The sequence below is a fragment of the Ochotona princeps genome, chromosome X (assembly GCF_030435755.1).
Source record: "Ochotona princeps isolate mOchPri1 chromosome X, mOchPri1.hap1, whole genome shotgun sequence".
Lineage (NCBI taxonomy): Eukaryota > Metazoa > Chordata > Mammalia > Lagomorpha > Ochotonidae > Ochotona > Ochotona princeps.
Window position 1 is genome coordinate 80,320,172 of NC_080865.1, and position 19,443 is coordinate 80,339,614.

The 19,443-nt window shown below is 40.4% G+C and overlaps 1 protein-coding gene across 1 annotated transcript in view; it reads left to right on the forward strand.

Moving 5' to 3' along the window:
* IL13RA1 (interleukin 13 receptor subunit alpha 1) overlaps positions 1–19,443 on the forward strand; it is a 67,236-nt gene that overhangs the window by 7,809 nt on the left and 39,984 nt on the right. The window contains exons 2-4 of the mRNA XM_058659210.1: positions 4,556–4,695; positions 13,011–13,149; positions 15,634–15,754. Of these exons, the coding sequence (XP_058515193.1) occupies positions 4,556–4,695; positions 13,011–13,149; positions 15,634–15,754 (400 nt within the window). The remainder of the gene's footprint in view (positions 1–4,555; positions 4,696–13,010; positions 13,150–15,633; positions 15,755–19,443) is intronic.

Here is a 19,443-nt window from a genome sequence, read left to right on the forward strand (position 1 = left end):
GAAATTTTCTGGTGAATTGGTCGTTTCTATATTCAACTTCTTGTTATAGCTATTGTCTGTATTCCCACTAAAGTCTTTTTGCTTTTTACTTGTTAATCTTGTTTGGTAAAACATTAAGCCTTTTTACTGTGATATAAATTTAATATTATTTCACAGACTAAGGACAGAGAGGGAGGAAGGGAATTTCAATATATTCTTAGAGTTGTAGCTATGAACTATATTGAATCCGTTAAAAACTAAAAACTAAAACTCTAACAAATCTTTTGAAAAAAAGATGTATGTAGAAAACCACTTGGAAAAAAAAAGATCGTAGATAGTTCCAGTGCAAATACTTGGCTAAATAATACTTCAAATCAGATGAGCAAAATGAATTCCATTTGAGAGATTGGATTATTGTTCTATTGCAAAATTAAGTTAAAGAGTAGTAGGTTAGAAGAGACAGTCACAGTGGCACAGGAGTTAAATTGCTGCCTGGGATGCTCATGTTCCATATCAAAGTTTCTGAATTTGAGTCCCAGCTTTACTTCTGATGGAACTTCCTGCTAAATGGCACACTGTGGGCAGCAGCAGTGCGAGATCTGGGTGGAGTTCTAGGCTCCTGGCTTTGCCCTGGCTCAGCCCTGACTATTATAGTTATTTGGAAAGTGAACCAGTGAATGGAAGATATCCCTCCCCCTTCTTAAAATAAGTAAATGAAATTTAAGAACTAGGTTTCAGTAGGTCTTGAATTAACTTGAAAATTGGGATACAGTTGATGTTAGCCATAAAGAAGTGATGTTTTATTGTTAAGACTTTTAGTTTTGTGTGGGAATGCAATAAACCAGAAAGTACCAATCCATATTTCCTAAATTTTTGTTACATTTCTGGAAACTACAAAATAAGGCCAATAGTCTTGAAACTGGTTATAGTCTTATAGGAATGAAGACGTTGGAAGCTCTCTGCCTGAGAAATTGTCTTCCAACATATTATTGACATATAAGAAAGGCTAAAATGAAATAACTATATACTCTTTTTTTTAAAAGCTTTATTCATTTTATTACAGCCAGATATACAGAGAGGAGGAGAGACAGAGAGGAAGATCTTCCCTCTGATGATTCACTCCCCAAGTGAGCTGCAACGGGCCGGTGCTACGCCCATCCAAAGCCGGGAACCTGGAACCTCTTCCTGGTCTCCCACATGGGTGCAGGATCCCAGTGCTCTGGGCCGTCCTCAACTGCTTTCCCAGGCCACAAGCAGGGAGCTGGATGGGAAGTGGAGCTGCAGGGATTAGAACCGGCACCCATATGGGATTCCGGGGCTTTCAAGGCGAGGACTTTAGCCGCTAGGCCACGCCGCCGGGCCCACTATATACTCTTGTCATTGCTTAAATTTCCAGAGATGATACTATTGCCTAAGATATCTGTGCTACTTGGTAATAGCCAGATTTTTATAATTTTCATTGTAGGAGAGGGATGGGAAGGGACAGAGAATGAGCAGGTGAACATGAGCAAGCTTCTATATGCTGACTCAAATTTCTAAGCCAGGTTGAAGCCAGGAGCCTGGGTCTCAACTCAGGTCACCCATGTGGATGTCAGGAACCCAAGTACTTGAGCTATAATCTGCTGCTTTCCAATGCGTGCATTAGCAGGAAAATTAACTGGAAGCAAAGGAGCCAGGACTTGAACCAAGCACTCTGATATGGGATGCTGGTGTTCCAAGTGGCAACTTAACTGCTTCTTCACCACATATCCATCTCATTAGCTGGATTTTCAATGCACTAAGAATTCTTTACATCCACCTGGCCTTGTCTTGCTCTGGGATGCCCCTTCCTACAGTTGGGCCTTTGGAAAAGATGTCAATAGTACAGTCGGTATATGTACTGCAGAAGCGAGCATTCAATAGTACAGTTGGAAGAACGGGAATGAATATTGGAAAATTAAGGGCCTTTGTAAGTTGCTAGCCACATAGCTGCTATCAATAATATGGACTGTTAGGGAAATTCCAAATATTCATTGCCAATATGTTGATGTTTGGGGAAAAAACAGAATTTTTGACTTAGAGAGTATTAAAACTGTTGTTGATTATGTAAGTGACCCCAGTGTACTCTGATGTTTGGCTTAGAATATAAAATTTAACTATTTTATAAATTTCTGTAACTATAATCTTTGAAAATGATTCTGTTTTCTACTGTAGAACATATGAGGGATTATTTGAAAATTTGTAATATACTTTATTTTGGAATGACTTTTACTTACAGAAAAAGTTGGAAAGACAGAATTCCTATAGAATGCCTTGCCCAGTTTTGGGGGGATGATTTGATGATCCTGGTCTTAAAAATTCTCAGAAAAGCTTGAAATGATGTTTCTGGATTTATCTTCTTTCCCTTCCCTCTTCAAATTAGTGGAAAGCTCCAATTTTTAGGATCAGACCTCAGGGGAAAAACAAAGGCTGCTAAATCTCTTTCTCAGTACTTCTTTGGAAAAGCTATAAAAACAGTTACCAGTTCATATTAACAAGTATAATTCAAGATTAATGTATTTCTTTTAAGATTAATTTATGGGCCTATCGTAATGGCCTAGCGGCTAATGTCCTCGGCTTGAATGCGCCAGGATCCCATATGAGCACTGGTTCTAATCCCGGCAGCTCCACTTCCCATCCAGCTCCCTGTTTGTGGCCTGGGAAAGCAGTCGAGGACGGCCCAATGCTTTGGGACCCTGCACCCGCGTGGGAGACGCAGAAGAGGTTCCTGGTTCCCAGCTTCGGATCGGCACAGCACCTGCCGTTGCAGCCACTTGGGGAGTGAATCAATGGATGGAAGATCTTCCTCTCTGTCTCTCCTCCTCTGTGTACCTGATTTTGCAATAAAAATAAATACATCTTTAAAAAAAAGATCAGTTTACTTTTTTTTAAAAGATGTATTCATTTTATTACAAAGTCAGATACACAGAGAGGAGGAGAGACAGAGAGGAAGATCTTCCCTCTGATGATTCACTCCCCAAGTGAGCCACAACGGCTGGTGCTGTGCCAATCCGAAGTTAGGAGCCAGAAACCTCCTCCTGGTCTCCCATGTGGGTGCAGGGTCCCAAGGCTTTGGGTTGTCCTCGACTGCTTTCCCAGGCCACAAGCAGGGAGCTGGATGGGAAGTGGAACTGCCGGGATTAGAACCGGCACCCATATGGGATCCCAGGGCGCTCAAGGTGAGGACTTTTAGCTGCTAGGCCACGCCACCAGGCCCGATTAGTTTACTTTTATTGGAAATGCAGAATCGAAGAGAGGAGAAACAGAAAGATCTTCCATCTTCTGGTTCACTCCCCAAGTAGCCAGAGCTGCCGGAGCTGAGCTGATCTGAAGCAAGGAGCCAGGAGCTTCTTAAAGGTCTCCCACACGGGTTCTGGGTCCCAAGGCTTTGGGCTGTCCTCCACTGCTTTCCCAGACCAGAAGCAGGAAGCTGGATGGGAAGTGGAACTGCTGGGATTAGAACCGACACCCATATGAGTGAAGATTTAGCCACTGAGTCAAGGCGCCAGGCCCCAAGATTAATTTCTTTTTTTTAATTTTTAAATTTTTATTGGAAAGTCAGATTTACAGAGAGAACGAAAGATAGAGAGGAGGATCTTCTGTCCATTGATTCACTCCCCAAGTGGCCGCAACATGCGGAGCTGCGCCAATCTGAAGCCAGGAGCCCAGAGCCTCCTCCAGTTCTCCCACACAGGTGTAGGGTGCCAAAGCTTTGGGCTGTGCTTGACTGCTTTCCCAGGCTACAAGCAGGGAGCTGGATGGGAAGCAGGACTGCTGGGATTAGAACCAGCACCCATATGGAATGCCAGCTCATGCAAGGCAAGGACTTTAGCCACTAAGCTACCATGCCAGGCCCCCAAGATCAATTTCTTAAACACAGAACTGCTGAGATTGAAATATCACTATGAGTGAGAAAGAAGTAGGGCCCAAGTGTGGGGAAGTGCAGATTTCTTGGAGGTACAAGTCATTAGGAACGTGCTCATCTCCTTGTCCACAGTAGAGCAAGTACAGACGTCGTTGTGTTCTAGTCCTACATCTGTGAATTAAATCAACTACAGATAGGGAATATCTGAAACAAAAATTCTGTCCTGAACACATACAAACTTTTCCTTGTCACTGGTTTTTTGCATATTGTTGTTTTAGATTTTATAAATAATGTAGAGATGATTTCGATTATTTGGGATGATGTGTGTGTGTGAAATGAGAATACTATGGCATTGTATCTGAGGGATTCAAGCACCTGCTGAAATGCAAGGAGGGGATTGTAGTTCAGAATGTAACCTTGGCACTGGTCTTTCGTTTACTAGTCATGTGATATGTGGCAAGTGACCTCAGTCACCTCATCTTTAACATGGTGCTTATAGTAGTTCATATGCCAAAGGTCATCTTGAGGATTAAACAGATCCGTATATCTAGATATTTAGAATAGTACTTGACTCAGTGAGTATGATGATGTTTACTCAGCTGTTATTGTACTTGGTCTCTAGTATTTCTGAGAATGGATTGAAGTAAGTGTTACACTGGAATTGATGTTTATTTCTGTGCTTGATTTGAACAGAAACTCAGCCGCCTGTGACAAATTTGAGTGTCTCTGTTGAAAATCTGTGCACAATAATATGGACATGGAATCCTCCTGAGGGAGCCAGCCCAAATTGTAGTCTACGATATTTTAGTCATTTTGGTGACAAACAGGATAAGGTAAGGTTTGTGACACTTATTACATTAATGTGGTAACATGAACACCATGAACCAAGAGGAAGCCAAATTCTAATCTTACTGCCAAGTGGGGCTTTTATTTTGGGTTGTTTGTGTCCAGATTTCCATTGGGAAATATGTTAAGAAGTAACTGTTGACCAGATTGGACATTTAAAAACATCTGCTAGTTGCCTGATAACCAAAAGCAATGAGATTGTTTATATAAGGACATATGAGATGTTTTTTATCTACTAGGACTTCACTAAATAGTTATGTCATTGTTAAAATTTGTTCCCTGTGTTCCTGCCTGTTGCTATACTGCCCTGTGTCTGTAGAACACTTAACATTTCATGGACCTTCACATACACTATCTTCCTAATCACATGTACAAATATGTAAGAACCATGTAGTGTACAAGTATATGAGTATATGGGTGTCAGCAACAAATGGGTTTGAGGACAGAGTTCTCTGAAGCCTGAGGAAAAATGAGGGGAGCTTTCTCCCTTTCCAGATGTATGTGACCAGTTAGGTGAGTTTTTATTATTAACACAATTGGATAAATCCTGGTTGTGTTCATCTTATTAAGCTATTTTATATCTTCATATTTGTTTCAAAGAGACAGTGTCTCGAGTTGAATTGTCTGGGATTTTGAGGAGGCAGAATGAGAAGTTATTAGCAGCAGTACTTTGGAATGATGAGTTGTGAAATCACTCTGTTCAGGCAGCTTCAGTGGCAGAATTAGGTTCTAGTTGGTATACTACTCTTTGCTGTTTCAGTGACCTGGGATGCATTACTTAGCCCTAGTGTTCTTTGTAAAAAGGATGATACTGCTCACTTTTCTGGCTTGCTGGGACACAGATCACAATGTTTAATAGTGAGGATGGAACAGGCTCTTTGGCTGGAGGGAAATTGGTTTCTTATTCTCCCCTTCCAAGCTAAGCTTTTCATTGTGGCTTAGGTGTTGATTGGTACAAAATTCAGTCAAGTCAGAAGTATTTGCTGGCACCATCATTGTGGTATTAGTGGGTGAAGCTGCCATGGGTGCCTGTTGGAATCCCAGACGTTCCACTTCTAATGTAGCTACTTGTTAATGTGCCTGAGAAAACCAGGGAGGATGGCCTATGTCCCTGGGCCATTTGCTAGTCATGTGGGAGACCTGGAAGAAGCTCCTGGCCCCTATGTGGGCCAGGCCATTCTGACCATTTTGGGAGCGAGTTAGCGGATGCAATATCTGTCTCTTCTCCTCCCTGTGTTAACTCTGTGTAAACTCTGTGTAACTCTGTGTAAATCTTTTAAAAAGAAGTGTTTTTGTTTTAAAATAGCTCCTCTAAATGAGGAACACTAGCTGTTTTTAGAAATGGAACTTCTATCACTCCCCACTAACATATATATTGTTGTCTTTCTCTTGTTCCTAAGGACATGCCTTAGACACTTGGGGGGGGGGTCTCTGTGCTAAGGGTTTGTGGTAGTTCAAATGGGAAAGGATTGTTAGGTGTTTGTAAATCTAAAGCCCATAGTCACCAAGCAGCTAACTGAGACATCCCGAGAAGTATTCTTTCAGATCTCTTTTCAATAGCCTGTCAAGCATAAATCAGGTACTCATACTGATATATTCTAGCCCAGAAATGGAGCTATATTCTCAATATATTTACAGAAATCTAGACTTGAAAAAAACTAGCAGGCCGTGCAGGTAGAATTAAGTTTGAACTTTTGTCTATTTCAAGTTGTGTGGCCTTGAGCAAACTGTTTCATTTCATTTCAAGCTGTATGACCTTGAGCAGAGACTCTGAGTCTGATTTCTTGTTTGTAAAATTTGGATGGAATGATAAGCAATAATAGTACCTATTCATATGGGTGATGTGTATAGTTAAGGAAGGAGATAAGGTTTATAATAAACTTGATACAGATTAGTGCAAAGGACTAGGATACTTCAAAAAGTTTATGGAAAATGGAATTAAAAGCTAAGTTTATTTTGATGCAAAATGCATTTTGAAGACCATACCTCGTTTTTCATAATATGCATCTTCCCATGAAGTCTTTGGAAGCTTTCATAATTGTAGTTTCTTTCTTTTTTTTTTTTTAAGATTTACTTTATTTTTTTTGGGCCCGGCGGCATGGCCTAGCGGCTAAAGTCCTCGCCTTTAACTCTCTGGGATCCCATATGGGCGCCGGTTCTAATCCCGGCAGCTCCACTTCCCATCCAGCTCCCTGCTTGTGGCCTGGGAAAGCAGTCGAGGACGGCCCAAAGCCTTGGGACCCTGCACCCGCGTGGGAGACCCAGAAGAGGTTCCTGGTTCCCGGCTTCGGATTGGCACAGCACCGGCCCGTTGCGGCTCACTTGGGGAGTGAACCATCGGATAGAAGATCTTCCTCTCTGTCTCTCCTCCTCTGTATATCTGGCTTTCCAATAATAATAATAAAAATCTTTAAAAAAAAAAGATTTACTTTATTTTTATTGGAATGTTGAATTTTTATTGGAGTGTTGAATCTACAGAGGGGAGAGACAAAGAGAAAGATCTTCCATCTGCTGGTTCACTCCCCAAATGGCTGTAACAGCCAGAGCTGAACCGATCTGAAGCTAAGAGCTTCTTTTGGATTTCCGCTGTTTTCCCAGGTCACAAGCAGGGAGCTTGATAGGAAGTAGAACAGACAGGTCATGAACCAGCGCCCATATGGGATCCTGGCAATTGCAAGGAAAAGATTTAGTCACTAGGATATTGCACTGGATCCATTAGTTTCTATTTTGTTAGGTTGAGCTACATGAGATTGATACTTTTATAGGATAAAACCTGAGTGTTATCAGTAGTCTATGATTGACCCTAACATCAACTTGTTTCCTCCATTTTTCCCCTGCAGAGACCACATGATGACTATAAAGGATGATCTCTGCCTAAGGCATTCTCAGTTGTCTCAGGCGTTTGACAATGCAGTTGTGATGAAATGCCTGTGTTCCTTTCAGTTCATGATGAAAGATTTCCTGTCTGACTTTTTTAAAATTTGCAATTCTGAGGTTCTGAGGCTGGACATGAATAACAAGAGTAACTTTGTTGCTTTTTTATTTTTTTTTTTTTGTCCTTGGATGTAACACTAACATCATCAGACAAATGAGTGTGTGTGTGTGTGTGTGTGTGTGCGTGTGTGTGTGTGTTTGTGTATGCCTAAAGCATTTTGAAGCAATGGTCTTTTATAAATGAGATAAACTATGGAGATTATTTTCAATCTTCAGATTGGAGGCTCATCAAGATGAGAGAAAGAGATTTATAGGCAAGTTTAAAAATAAAGATTAGATTAGTTAAGTGGTTAGCCACCATCATTGCTTTTTTAGTTTTCCAATTTGGCAAGTAGAAGCCAGACCTGACTTTAGATTTTAGTTATCTTTCATCACTGAGAGATAGAAAAATCCCAGTAGGCTAATTAATCAAAAGCTCATTTTCTGTCCAGACATCTAGTGAGGCTGAAGCTCATGATTATCCTTTAGAGAATGAACTTCTGGAATTGGGCAAGGTGTGATGTAGCCAAGTAAGCCTTGGTACTGATGGGGAAGAGACTCTGACCGTGATATTTGATCATTCTTCAAAGGAGACCTCCTATCCTGACAGGTGGAGTGCAACACCCTCCAGCAGCTAACGTGGAATGTCTCAAAAAAGCTAAAAGTGGGAACCCTCAAACAGATCTTAAGTTCAGCTAGGAGGGATTGGGTTCCTTCTAAAGCATGCTTGACTTGGCAAGCATCAATAGTCAAGATTTCTTTATTCATGCCAATGTAATAGTGTTTGGCTTGACATTTAAAAGAGATTTTTAAAAAGTATAGATTGTATCTTTTAAACAAAAGGCTTGTGACCAGAAGTATTTCAGGTTTTTTTTGAGAATTTCAGCTTGTAAAATGTTTGTGTAGACTCTACACTTTGAGATCCCTAATATCAAAATCCAATTTTGAACCATTTATAATTTCATATTAGAATCGCTAAGCTGTGTTATTTCTTTAAAAGATCTTCTGCAGACTCTTTTGTTATTTATAGTCTAGAACACAAGGTCCTCACATTTTAATTTAAAAATCAACTGTAATAAAGCAATTTTTGAATTAAAGTATTTGTTTTCACCTACATTACACACAGACTGAAGGAGAGGGTCTGGGGAAGTGAGATCTTTGTGGTTATTTATTCACCCAAGTAGCCAGAACTGGGTCAGGCTTAAGTCAGGATCCAAGAATTACATCTGCGTCTTCCACCTGGGTCACAAGTACTGGAACCATCATGTTTTGCCTCCCAGGATAAGTTGCAGGAAACTGAATTGAAAGGGAAGTAGTCAGGGCCCTCATCAAAACTCTAATATGAGTTACAAGCATTTCCAGCAGTGATTTAACTTGCTGTGCCATATTACCACCCTATAATAACATTTTTTGTGTGTAATAAAGCTCCTTGACTCTAACTACAGCAGTATCTAACATAGGAAAACAGTTGAGATTCATTTTTAATGATTGTAATTTATGGCATTTGACCATCCATTTTTTTCTTCAAAAATAACTCCCAAACAAGAATTGTCAAGGATCCTTGTGTCATGATGGTTCATTCAGGGGTATACAGGGTTTGAATTTAGTGAAACTGTGAGGTTGGTAAAATTCACATCCAAGCCTTCCTTCCACCATTGCCACTGTTACATTGTCCAGGCAGGGAATGGGGATTGGTCTCTAGCTTCATAAATTCAGAAACCTCAGAAATCTCATTTCCTCAACACATATTCATCTCTCAAAGACTATTACCATATTTTTCTGTGGTTAGTGTAATGGTGAAGTGTTCTAGAAGAGCTTCTGTCAGCATAACTGATGTGTCCCATCCCCAGTAGGCAGAGGCTATAATGAAAAGCCAACTGATAAGCAGATTTCTTGGGAAGGAATTAGGAATTAGTTGTGAAAATGTACTTGACTAAGAATGGCTGGATGTCCCACTTAGGGTAAGCATAGCTTTGCCAATGGGACAGAAATATTTAGTGTCTGCGTAACTGAATCACCCTCTCTTTTCTCCCTACCAGGAGTTTTGCTCACAGGTATGTTTTTTAAAAGGTATATTTATTTATCTGAAAGGGAGAGTGAGTGAGAGAGGAAGAGAGAGATGTTCCATTCTCTGGTTCACTCCCCAAATGGCCACAACAGCCAGGGCTGGACCAGCCAAAATCAGGAGCCAGGGACTCCATCCAGGTTTTCCACATGGCAGGCGTGGCAGAGATCCAAGAACTTGGGCCATTCTCCGCTGCTTTCTCAGGTGTGTTAGCATGGAGTTGGATTAGAAGTGGAGCAGCCAGAATTGAAACCAGTGCTCACATGGAATGCTGGTATTGCACGTGGTGGCTGAACTTGCTGTGCCACAGTGCTGATGTGCTCACAGCTATTTCTCTTTCTCTTACAGCGATGACCAAGTCTGCTTTCAGAGTAGTAGCCTTACTGAGCCTAAGAACTGTTCTATGTAAAGTGATTTTCCCACGTTCTTATTATTCATGTTTGTTTTTCTAGCTACTTCTCAGAGAGTGTCACATATCCTAGTGGTGGGAGTCCCTCATATTTGACAGGAGGCATGTGAAATGGCATAACAGTTCCTTTCGGTGGCAGGAAAAGCTGTGGCAGATTTTGTCCTGGTTATAAAAAGGACACACTATTTCAAATGAGTCAGAAACTATTGCAAAACAGGAAACTCTGATTAAAAGCAGCTCTGTTCTCAATTATTCCAACACTGTCACCTTGGGAAATGTTTATTTCCTAGAGAAGCCTTTAATCTCATTATTCTAAATTGTAATAGCCAGATTTGTGATTTATGTCTGCAAGACGATAAGTTGGCTTTCTGTGATTCCACAAAGCTTATGTACTTTTTGGAATAAGAGTTCATGTACTCTGTATGTAACAACAGGTGAAATTTATACGTTTATGAGATTGTTGTGGGGTGATGAGGGTAATCTCGATTCTTATCTCATGCTAAAGAATTTCTATGTGAACAGGAATAGTGAGCAAAGCAAAGTTTATTGAAAGTGAGAAACTTCCTGGTGTTGCAGCAGGAGGGAGACTCCAAATGGAGATTTTACCAGAGAAGCTTGCCAGTGCTTGCTCTGATATACACAAAGGGGTTCTATGTGGCTACTTTCTGAGAGATGAGTACAGATTTAACCAATCAGAAGGAAGGATAATGATGAGAGAACTGGACACATGAGCCAATAGGGCGCTGATATTGGAGTATCTTATTTTGTACAGAAGTGTGCTATGTTCACAGTCAGGTCAAGTGGTTTTCTTTGCTATGATTTTTGCTATGTTTTTGTTTCCTATCTGTGGATCCTTGGAATCCCTATCAAATAGTCCTAACAGACTAGAAAGGTGTTTATTGGAAAGCCTTTCTTCAGATCTTGTGCCCCCTCCTTCACTTCATCTTCTCAGAGGTAACCGTGTGTACCAAATTCTTAAAACATGCCTTCTTTCTTTCTTTCTTTCTTTCTTTCTTTCTTTCTTTCTTTCTTTCTTTCTTTCTTTCTTTCTTCCTTCCTTCCTTCCTTCCTTCCTTCCTTCCTTCCTTCCTTCCTTCCTTCCTTCCTTCCGCCTTTATGGGAGACTGCATCTGGTTGCAATTCAGTTTTAACAACCATTTTGTGTCTCCTTTAAAATTTCTTCTAGACAGTTTATATGTTACTGGCAGAATTATAGGTAAATTTCACGATTATTATACATTTGAGATGTGGGCAATTGCATTATCTATACTAGGGTTTCTCATGACTCACTGTGGTCATTTGGTATAGATTGTGTTTTATTTTAAAATTTTATACTGACATAAAACTTGTACATATTTAAAGGGTGTTATGTAATGTTTCAAGGTTTAAATAAGTGTATAATATTCAGGATAAATGGGATCTTCTCAAAACACTTATCATTTCTTTATGATGAAAAACTAAAAATCGCTACCTTTAAAAAAACATATAATACATTATTGCTATCTGTAGTCACCCTACTGTAAAACAGATTGCTAGAGATAATTTTTTAAACATTTATTTTTATTTGAAATAGTAAGAGAGAGGGTGGGAGATGGGGGGGTGTGGGGAAGAGCTCTTCTATCTGTTGTTCACTCCCCAAATGGTTACCATGGCCGGGACTGATCCAGGTTGGCTCAGCTGTGGCCATTGTCGCCACTTGGGGAGTGAACCAGCAAGTGAAAGATCTTTCTGTCTCTCTTGCTCTCTCTATGTCTGCCTTTCCAATAAAAATAAATATTTAAAAATTTTTTATTATCATGTAACACATTTATGTGCTACTGGACAGTATTTAATACAGATACACAGCATAAACCAGTCAAACCAAGAAATTAATATTTCCATTTTCTTTCTGTTTGGAGCCTCTTGCCTAGTTCTTTATACAGTGTATAGTACGTTATTGTAAACTATGGTTGCCCCATGGTACTGTGTTTTTGTCTTTTTGAGAATATTTATTCAAAGTAGAGAGAGGTGATATCTCATTGTGGTTGTCATTTGCGTTTTCCCAGTGATTAGTGGTATTAAGTATTTTTATATGTGCCTGTTGCTCACTTGTATGCCTTCCTTTGATAAATATCCATTTAGATCAGTTGCTTATTTTTAAACTGCATTATTTGTGAGTTAAAATTTTTTTCAATTAAGTTATATTTCTTATATATTCTATTAACCCCCTGTCAGATGCATAGTTTACAGATAATTTCTTGAATTTCATCAGCTTGTTTCTTCATATTGGTTTTGCTGTAGAGAGTTTGATGAAATCTCATTGATCTGTTTTTGCTGATGTTTCTTGGGCTTTTGAGGTCTGATCCACCCTGCTCAAAATGTGTGTATTTTTCTAATGTCCTGAGGCATTTAGTGTATGTCATTTTCTAGTTTCATAGTTTTCAGTCTTACATTTAGGATGTTAATCATTTTCAGTTGATTTTTGCATTTGGTGAGAGAGAGGGGTCTAAATTTCATTCTTCTGTATGTGGATATATAATTTTGCTGCAGGATGATCCTTTACTGTTGGAGCAGGGAAGGTCATCATGTGCATAGCAGGTTGTTTAACAGCATCTGCAGATTCTATCAGCTAGATGCTAGTAGCCTGCTGCTCTCAAATTACAACAAACCTAAAATGTCCAGTAGCATTGCCCCACTAGTGCCTCTGAGGGGTGTAGGGGGAGCAGAATCACCCCTGGTTGAGAATCAGTGATCTGTATCATTTGAGAGCTTAACTCTTTTGTACACATTTGAGCATGTGAATGTTTTATTATTTTAAAAATGTTTGTGTGTGTTGGCTATAGCAATGCCTTTTTTTATTTATTTCCAAATCTTAGAAAATTGCTCCAGAAACTCGTCGTTCAAAAGAAGTGCCCTTAAATGAGAAAGTCTGTCTGCAAGTGGGGTCCCAGTGTAGCACCAGTGAAAGTGAGAAGCCTAGCATCTTGGTGGAAAAGTGTATCTTGCCCCCTGAAGGTAACATCTGCACACACTGTTTCTTTGGATTCAGGGCATAAATCCACATGCTCCGTATGCTTAATACATTCATTGTCTATTAATTCATTCAATTCTCAAACATTTGCCAAGTCTAGGAAGTGCCAGGCACTGTAGTGGGTGTTGGCAAAGCAGTAGTTAATATGTAGATGTTGCTGCCATCTATGAGCTCACAGGCGACTTGAGTAGCAAGGTCTAATAGTTATATAACACTTAATGATTTGAAAAATAATACACACACACACACACACACACCCCATAAATCAAGCCTTATAAGCTTATCTTTTGAAGTGTGTAAGGTGTATATTAACACTAATCCATTTTGTAAAGAATAAAGGAACTGAATGGTTTGCTCTAGGCTTTCAGATTCCAGGTCCAGTAATTTTTTTAAAAAAGACAAAATACTATTTTATTCATTAATATATGGAGATTAGTTTAATATGTCACATGTATTTGAGATAAAATTATTAAAGGAGAGAAATAAGCATGTAGCCAAGCTCCAATGCAAAACAATTCCTAGAAAAATCTGTCAGGCAGTGAAGTTGATGATTGTTCCCCATTCTCATATCACCCAATGGCCTTCTGACTCATGATGTATACAAAGAATAGCATATGGGCCCGGCGGCGTGGCCTAGCAGCTAAAGTCCTCACCTTGAACACCCCGGGATCCCATATGGGCGCTGGTTCTAATCCCGGCAGCTCCACTTCCCATCCAGCTCCCTGCTTGTGGTCTGGGAAAGCAGTCAAGGACGGCCCAATGCTTTGGGACCCTGCACCCACGTGGGAGACCTGGAAGAGGTTCCTGGTTCCTGGCATCGGATCGGCGCGCACCGGTCCATTGCAGCTCACTTGGGGAGTGAATCATCGGACGGAAGATCTTCCTCTCTGTCTCTCCTCCTCTCTGTGTATCTGACTTTGTAATAAATAAATAAATCTTTAAAAAAAAATAGCATATACTGAAAACAGGGCTACCAAAAGCCAACTGTTCAAGTTTAAATCCCAGATCTGCCAGCTACTAGTTGTGTGACCTTGGGCAGTTTATTTAGTCCCGCCATGCCTCAGTTTCTTCATCTGTGAAATGGGAACAATGTTACCTACTTTGCACAGTTAAGAGGATTACATAATACGTATGAGCTGCTTAAAACCAGGCCTGGTGAAAAAGAGTAAATACTGTATGTCTATTGTCTTCTAGTATGATGTTGTCCCTTGTTTGGGAAAGGCCAAGGCCTCATCTCCCACCTGCAGTGACGTCATTAGGCCTGTGCTTTGGACCATTCTGTCTGCCAGCCTGGCAGTGATCAAAAATATGTGCTGCTTATGTGGTTATATAAATCGGGGCTACCAGAAGGCTAGGAACATGGTTTAAAACAGTTTACCTGACCTATTTTCATGTTTTTAGTTGAATACTCTGGGAAACCCCTCCAACTATGCTATAATGACTATTCTGGAAAAACAGCCTAAGCTGATGTGAAGTGGTTGGTGATAGCTCAGTGTAGTACCCTTTCAAGGGTCAGAAGTAATAATAGATTTATATTTTAACTAAAGACATCTAACTTAGAGACATGGTACCTCAATTAAAATGGCTTTATAATTAGTTTTTTTTATACATTTATTTTATTTGAAAGTCAAAGTTATAGAGAGACAAAGGAAAAGACAGATTTTCCACCTGGTGGTTCACTCCCCAAATGGCTGCAATGGCCAGAGCTGGGCCAGTTCATAGCTGGGAGCCAGGAGCTTCTTCTAGCTTCTTCTAGGTACAGAGGCCCAAGGATTTGAGCCATCCTCCACTGCCTTCCCAGCCATTAATAGGAATCTGGATTAGAAGTAGAGTAGCCAGAATTAAAACCAGCACCTATATGGGATGCAAGTGGAAGTTTTTAGCATGCTAACCACAGCACAAGCCCCAAAGACAGAGATTTTAAGTCAGAAAGATTTTAGACCTCCCAATAACACATAATAGGCAACTACAAATAATTAAATTAGACTGGCTTTTTTCTCAGACTTGTTTGAGGAAAAATGTTTGTTTATCTTTTAAAACTAAACAGGTCAGTGTTGGTCAAAGGATGGTAAGGAAAATTGTACCTTAATGAAGTTTTTTTAAGACCAGGAGATAAAGGGATTGTTTGTGTTCCCACACTCATTTAAAAGTTCCACAGTCATTGCCCTATTATGGAAATATTATTTTACCTCTAACCTAACCCTCTAGTTAGGGGTACAAAGGTGAAGAGACCCTTAGATGTAGCCAAGATACTTCTTTGGAAGTCAGTGGGACAAAAGTTATGTGCGAATGAACTTCGGGCTTTCTCTGTCCGGAATGACTCCTGGGTGAAATGGGGAGTGTGAGTGATTAGGAATTGCCTTTAGTGAAACATCCTCCCTCTTCATTCCACATGCCACAGGCCTGTTGGCTAGTTTCTAGTGTTGTATAGCAAGAAGGGTTCTAAACTCTTAGCTTGGCTCTTCTAGGTGATCCTGAATCGGCCGTGACTGAGCTGCAGTGTGTTTGGCACAACCTGAGCTACATGAAATGTTCTTGGCTCCCTGGAAGGAATACTAGTCCCGATACTAACTATACTCTCTACTATTGGTGAGTACACATTGTGGAGTTACTGGAGGACTCATTATGACTGTGTTGGGAGCAAGTGAAAGATGAAGCTAAACATCCTGTTTTCTGCAAATGCAAAAGAAAAAAGGTGATTTATTTCAATGAAAAATACATCTGCTTCATGTGTTTGCTTTTTTAAAAAGCCTTCTTTTGTTTTTAACTATAGACCCACAGAATGGTGCCAGAATGTACAAGGAGATTCCTTTACCCATCACCTAGTTTCTCCCCATGGAAATATTTGCTACTTAACTATTAGTGCAATATCAAAATCAGAAAATTAGCATTGGAAGGATTCACCAGCCCCATTCATATTTACTCAGTTTGACACAGCCTTGTGTGTGCATGCAGTTATGTGCAGTTTAGCACATATGAAGAGGTAGAATGGGATCTTTCCCGTTACCCTGCTATAGGCACAATCACATCCCTTGTGCACCCACTCCAGGACTCTTCCTTCTAACCTCTGGGGATCGCTAAGCATCTCTTAACGTCATCATTTCAAAACTGTTTTTGGAATGAAATTCTGAAGTATATATCTATTTAAGACTGCTCAGCATAATACCCTTTAGATTCACACACATTGTTGTGTGTATCAAGAGTTCATTTTTTTTTTTTTTTGCTGAGTAGCAGTCCACGATGTCGAAACATCAGTTTGTTTAACCATAAAGCATCTGAGTTGTTCATAGTTTTTTGCTATTGTAATAAAGTTGCCATAGAGATTCATGTACGGTTTTTTATGTAGACCTAACTTTTCATTTCTCTACAATCACTGCCAAAGAGTACAATTGCTCACTCATGTGGTGATTGTATATTTAGTTCTATGAAATCTTCCAGATTATTTTCTAAAGTGATTGGGCCATCTTACACTCCCACCAGCAATATGAATTTTGGGAGTCTACTAAGATCAACAAATACTTGAGTTTCACATAAAATAACTGATAATTTTATATTTGATACTCTGGTGTTGTGGTATTTACTTTCTGAGACTGTGCACTTTGTTACTTTTCTCAATTCACTTATGATCATTTCTTTTTCTTAGATCCTAGTACTATTAGCAACAGAATAAGAAAGAAAGGACCATGTTAATCCAATTCAACCCATTAGACCTCATGTCTCATTCCTCTTAAAGTCTAACATACAGAGGGAGAGGGAGGGCCCAGCATAGTTACCTGTGTGAAGATAACATAGTGTATGCCAGACGCTGTTGTACAGGTAGACAGACACTTGTGGAAAGCTAGCGTAGATGCAGGGCTGGTTGCCTAGGAGACTAGGAGGCTTTGACAAAGGGGACAGCCTGCCTTACACGCAGAGTTTTTCAGAGACTGAACTTTGGGGAAGGGCTTTATTTTATGGGCTGGCACTTTGGCATAGTTGGTTAAGCCAGTATCCCATACGGTGCCCGTTCATGTCCTGGCTGTTCCATTTCCGGTCCAGCTCCCTGCTTATGACCTGGGAGAGCTAGAGGATGGGCAAAAGCCTTGGGATCCTGCACCTGCATGGGAGACCAGGGGAAGTTCCTGGCTCCTGGCTTCAGAACAGCTCAGTGCTGGCTGTTGTGGCTGTTTGTGATATGTATGGGTGGAAGATACCTCTGTCTCTCCTCTTTAATCTGCCTTTCAAATTAAAAAATGATTATTTATTATTATTTGAAAACCAGAAAGAAGGAGAGACAGAGAAAAGAAACAAGACCTTCCATCCACTGATTCACTCCCCAGATAGCTGCAACAGGAGCCAAGAACTCGATCTGGGTCTCCCACATGAATGGCAAGGGCCCAAGCACTTGGGCCATCTTCTGCTGCCTTGCCAGGTACATTATCAGGGAACTGGATCAGAAGTGGAGCAGCCAGGACTCAAACTAGAGTAACCAGGACTTGAACCAGCACTCAGCACTCTAGTATGGGATGCTAGTTTCGTGGTTAGCTGCTTAATCCTCTAGCCACATAGGCACCACCCCCAACCCACACACAACTACTTCAGTAATTACTTCTGAGAGGGTGTGATGTACTACTTCTAAAGCTATACAATGACCATGGTGTTTCACTACGGAGTGTTAAGATTGCCTGATGATTTCATGGGAAGTATTTTTGGTATATGAAAAGCCTCATAGCTATATTATGGAAAATACTGCCCCAAAATGATGAGAACTTTTTTCAGTGAAAACCTACAAACCTCAGGATTCATATTCACTCCCTTCAGGAGTAGGATCCTTCTGACAAAGTTGAAAAGCACCGCTGGTGAAGCAGATGACACTGAGATTATGTAGTTCTGTCTGGAAGTTTTTTCCCTTGATAAAAATAGATTTCATTTATGATTTTGTAGTTTTTTTAGTTGCCCACTCTTGGTACCTGTTGCTTTTTTTTTTTTTTTTTTTACTCAAAATGCTTCAGTAGTTCCCCAGTGTTTCAGCATGACAGACAAAACCTGTTATGATCTGGTGCTGTTGACCTCCCTAGCCTTGGTCTCATCTTCTTCCTTGCTCCCCTTCCTGTTTTGCAGCCCACACTGGTCAGCAAACACTTCACTTCTCTCAGTTCCTCAAACAGACTCTTCAAACACTCCAGCTGAACAGTAGAATTCAGAGTATTCCGACGATACAGTAAAAGTATTCTGCATCTTCACATAGCTGACCCTTTTTACCTGATGTCTCTTGGTTGTCTTCTTTCAGCTCAGACACCATTTCCTGTCCAGAGAACCTCTCTGGACTTCTCAAGTCTAGAGACATGTCCCTTTGTTGTATCCCACGGAAATTTGTACTTGAGAGTGTCATGGTGTTCAACACATTGTGTTGTCATTTCCTGTTTACTTGATGGTAGTCTGTCCCAAGTTCCATATCCCTTGAGAGCAGGAACTGTGTCTTGTTCTACCCAGTGCCAAACACGTGGTAGGGATTCCATAAATAAGTTGTGGATGGTGGTCAGACTCCAAAGGAAGCTGGAGCACATTTAGAGTTAGGGTGAGGACTTAGGAAATAAAAGCAACATAGGAACACTTTAGTTTAGGAATAAAAAAGATTGAGTCACTGTGACTTCCTGAAGACTTGCTAGTGAAGAAGGCAAAGAACTGTATACTTTAGACAGGGTTGTCTCTGTTGTTGCAGTGAAATTTGGGTAGAGCTAATATTAAAGGCTTTTATGATGTCTTACAGGTTGGTAACATCGCTGTGTTGATTCTGTTGTTAGTCCATCTTTCTTTCTTTTCTGAGTCAGTATTGTAAAACCGCAAAAGGTCTGTGTCTAATAGAGTAGGAAAGAAAAGGGAGAAAAAAAAAATTTTTAAGGGAGAGATCTTAAACAGCATCTCATTCCATGTCAGTCTGTGCATGAAAATTACCCAACTATTAGAGTCAGGGAGACATTGGAGGTAGGTTGGTGGCTTAATCTGTTGGATCTTTGGCAAGAAAAAAATAAGGAAATGCCTTGAGGGTATAATAGCACAAACCAAGTCTCAGTGCAGATGGCAATAAGTGTCTCCACTTGGGTGAATGAATTACAAAAATGTGAACTGACCAATTAGAAACACCATTGCTTGTGGCCGGAATATCTCAGTTGGGAGAGCGTTAGACTGAAGAAACACCATTGCTGCAGGCTCTTGCCAAAGCTGGCAGAAGGCAGTACTTGGGCTGGCTTTCAGCCCTCAGCTGATGCCTTTTTGCAGGTCACAATCTGTGCAACCAT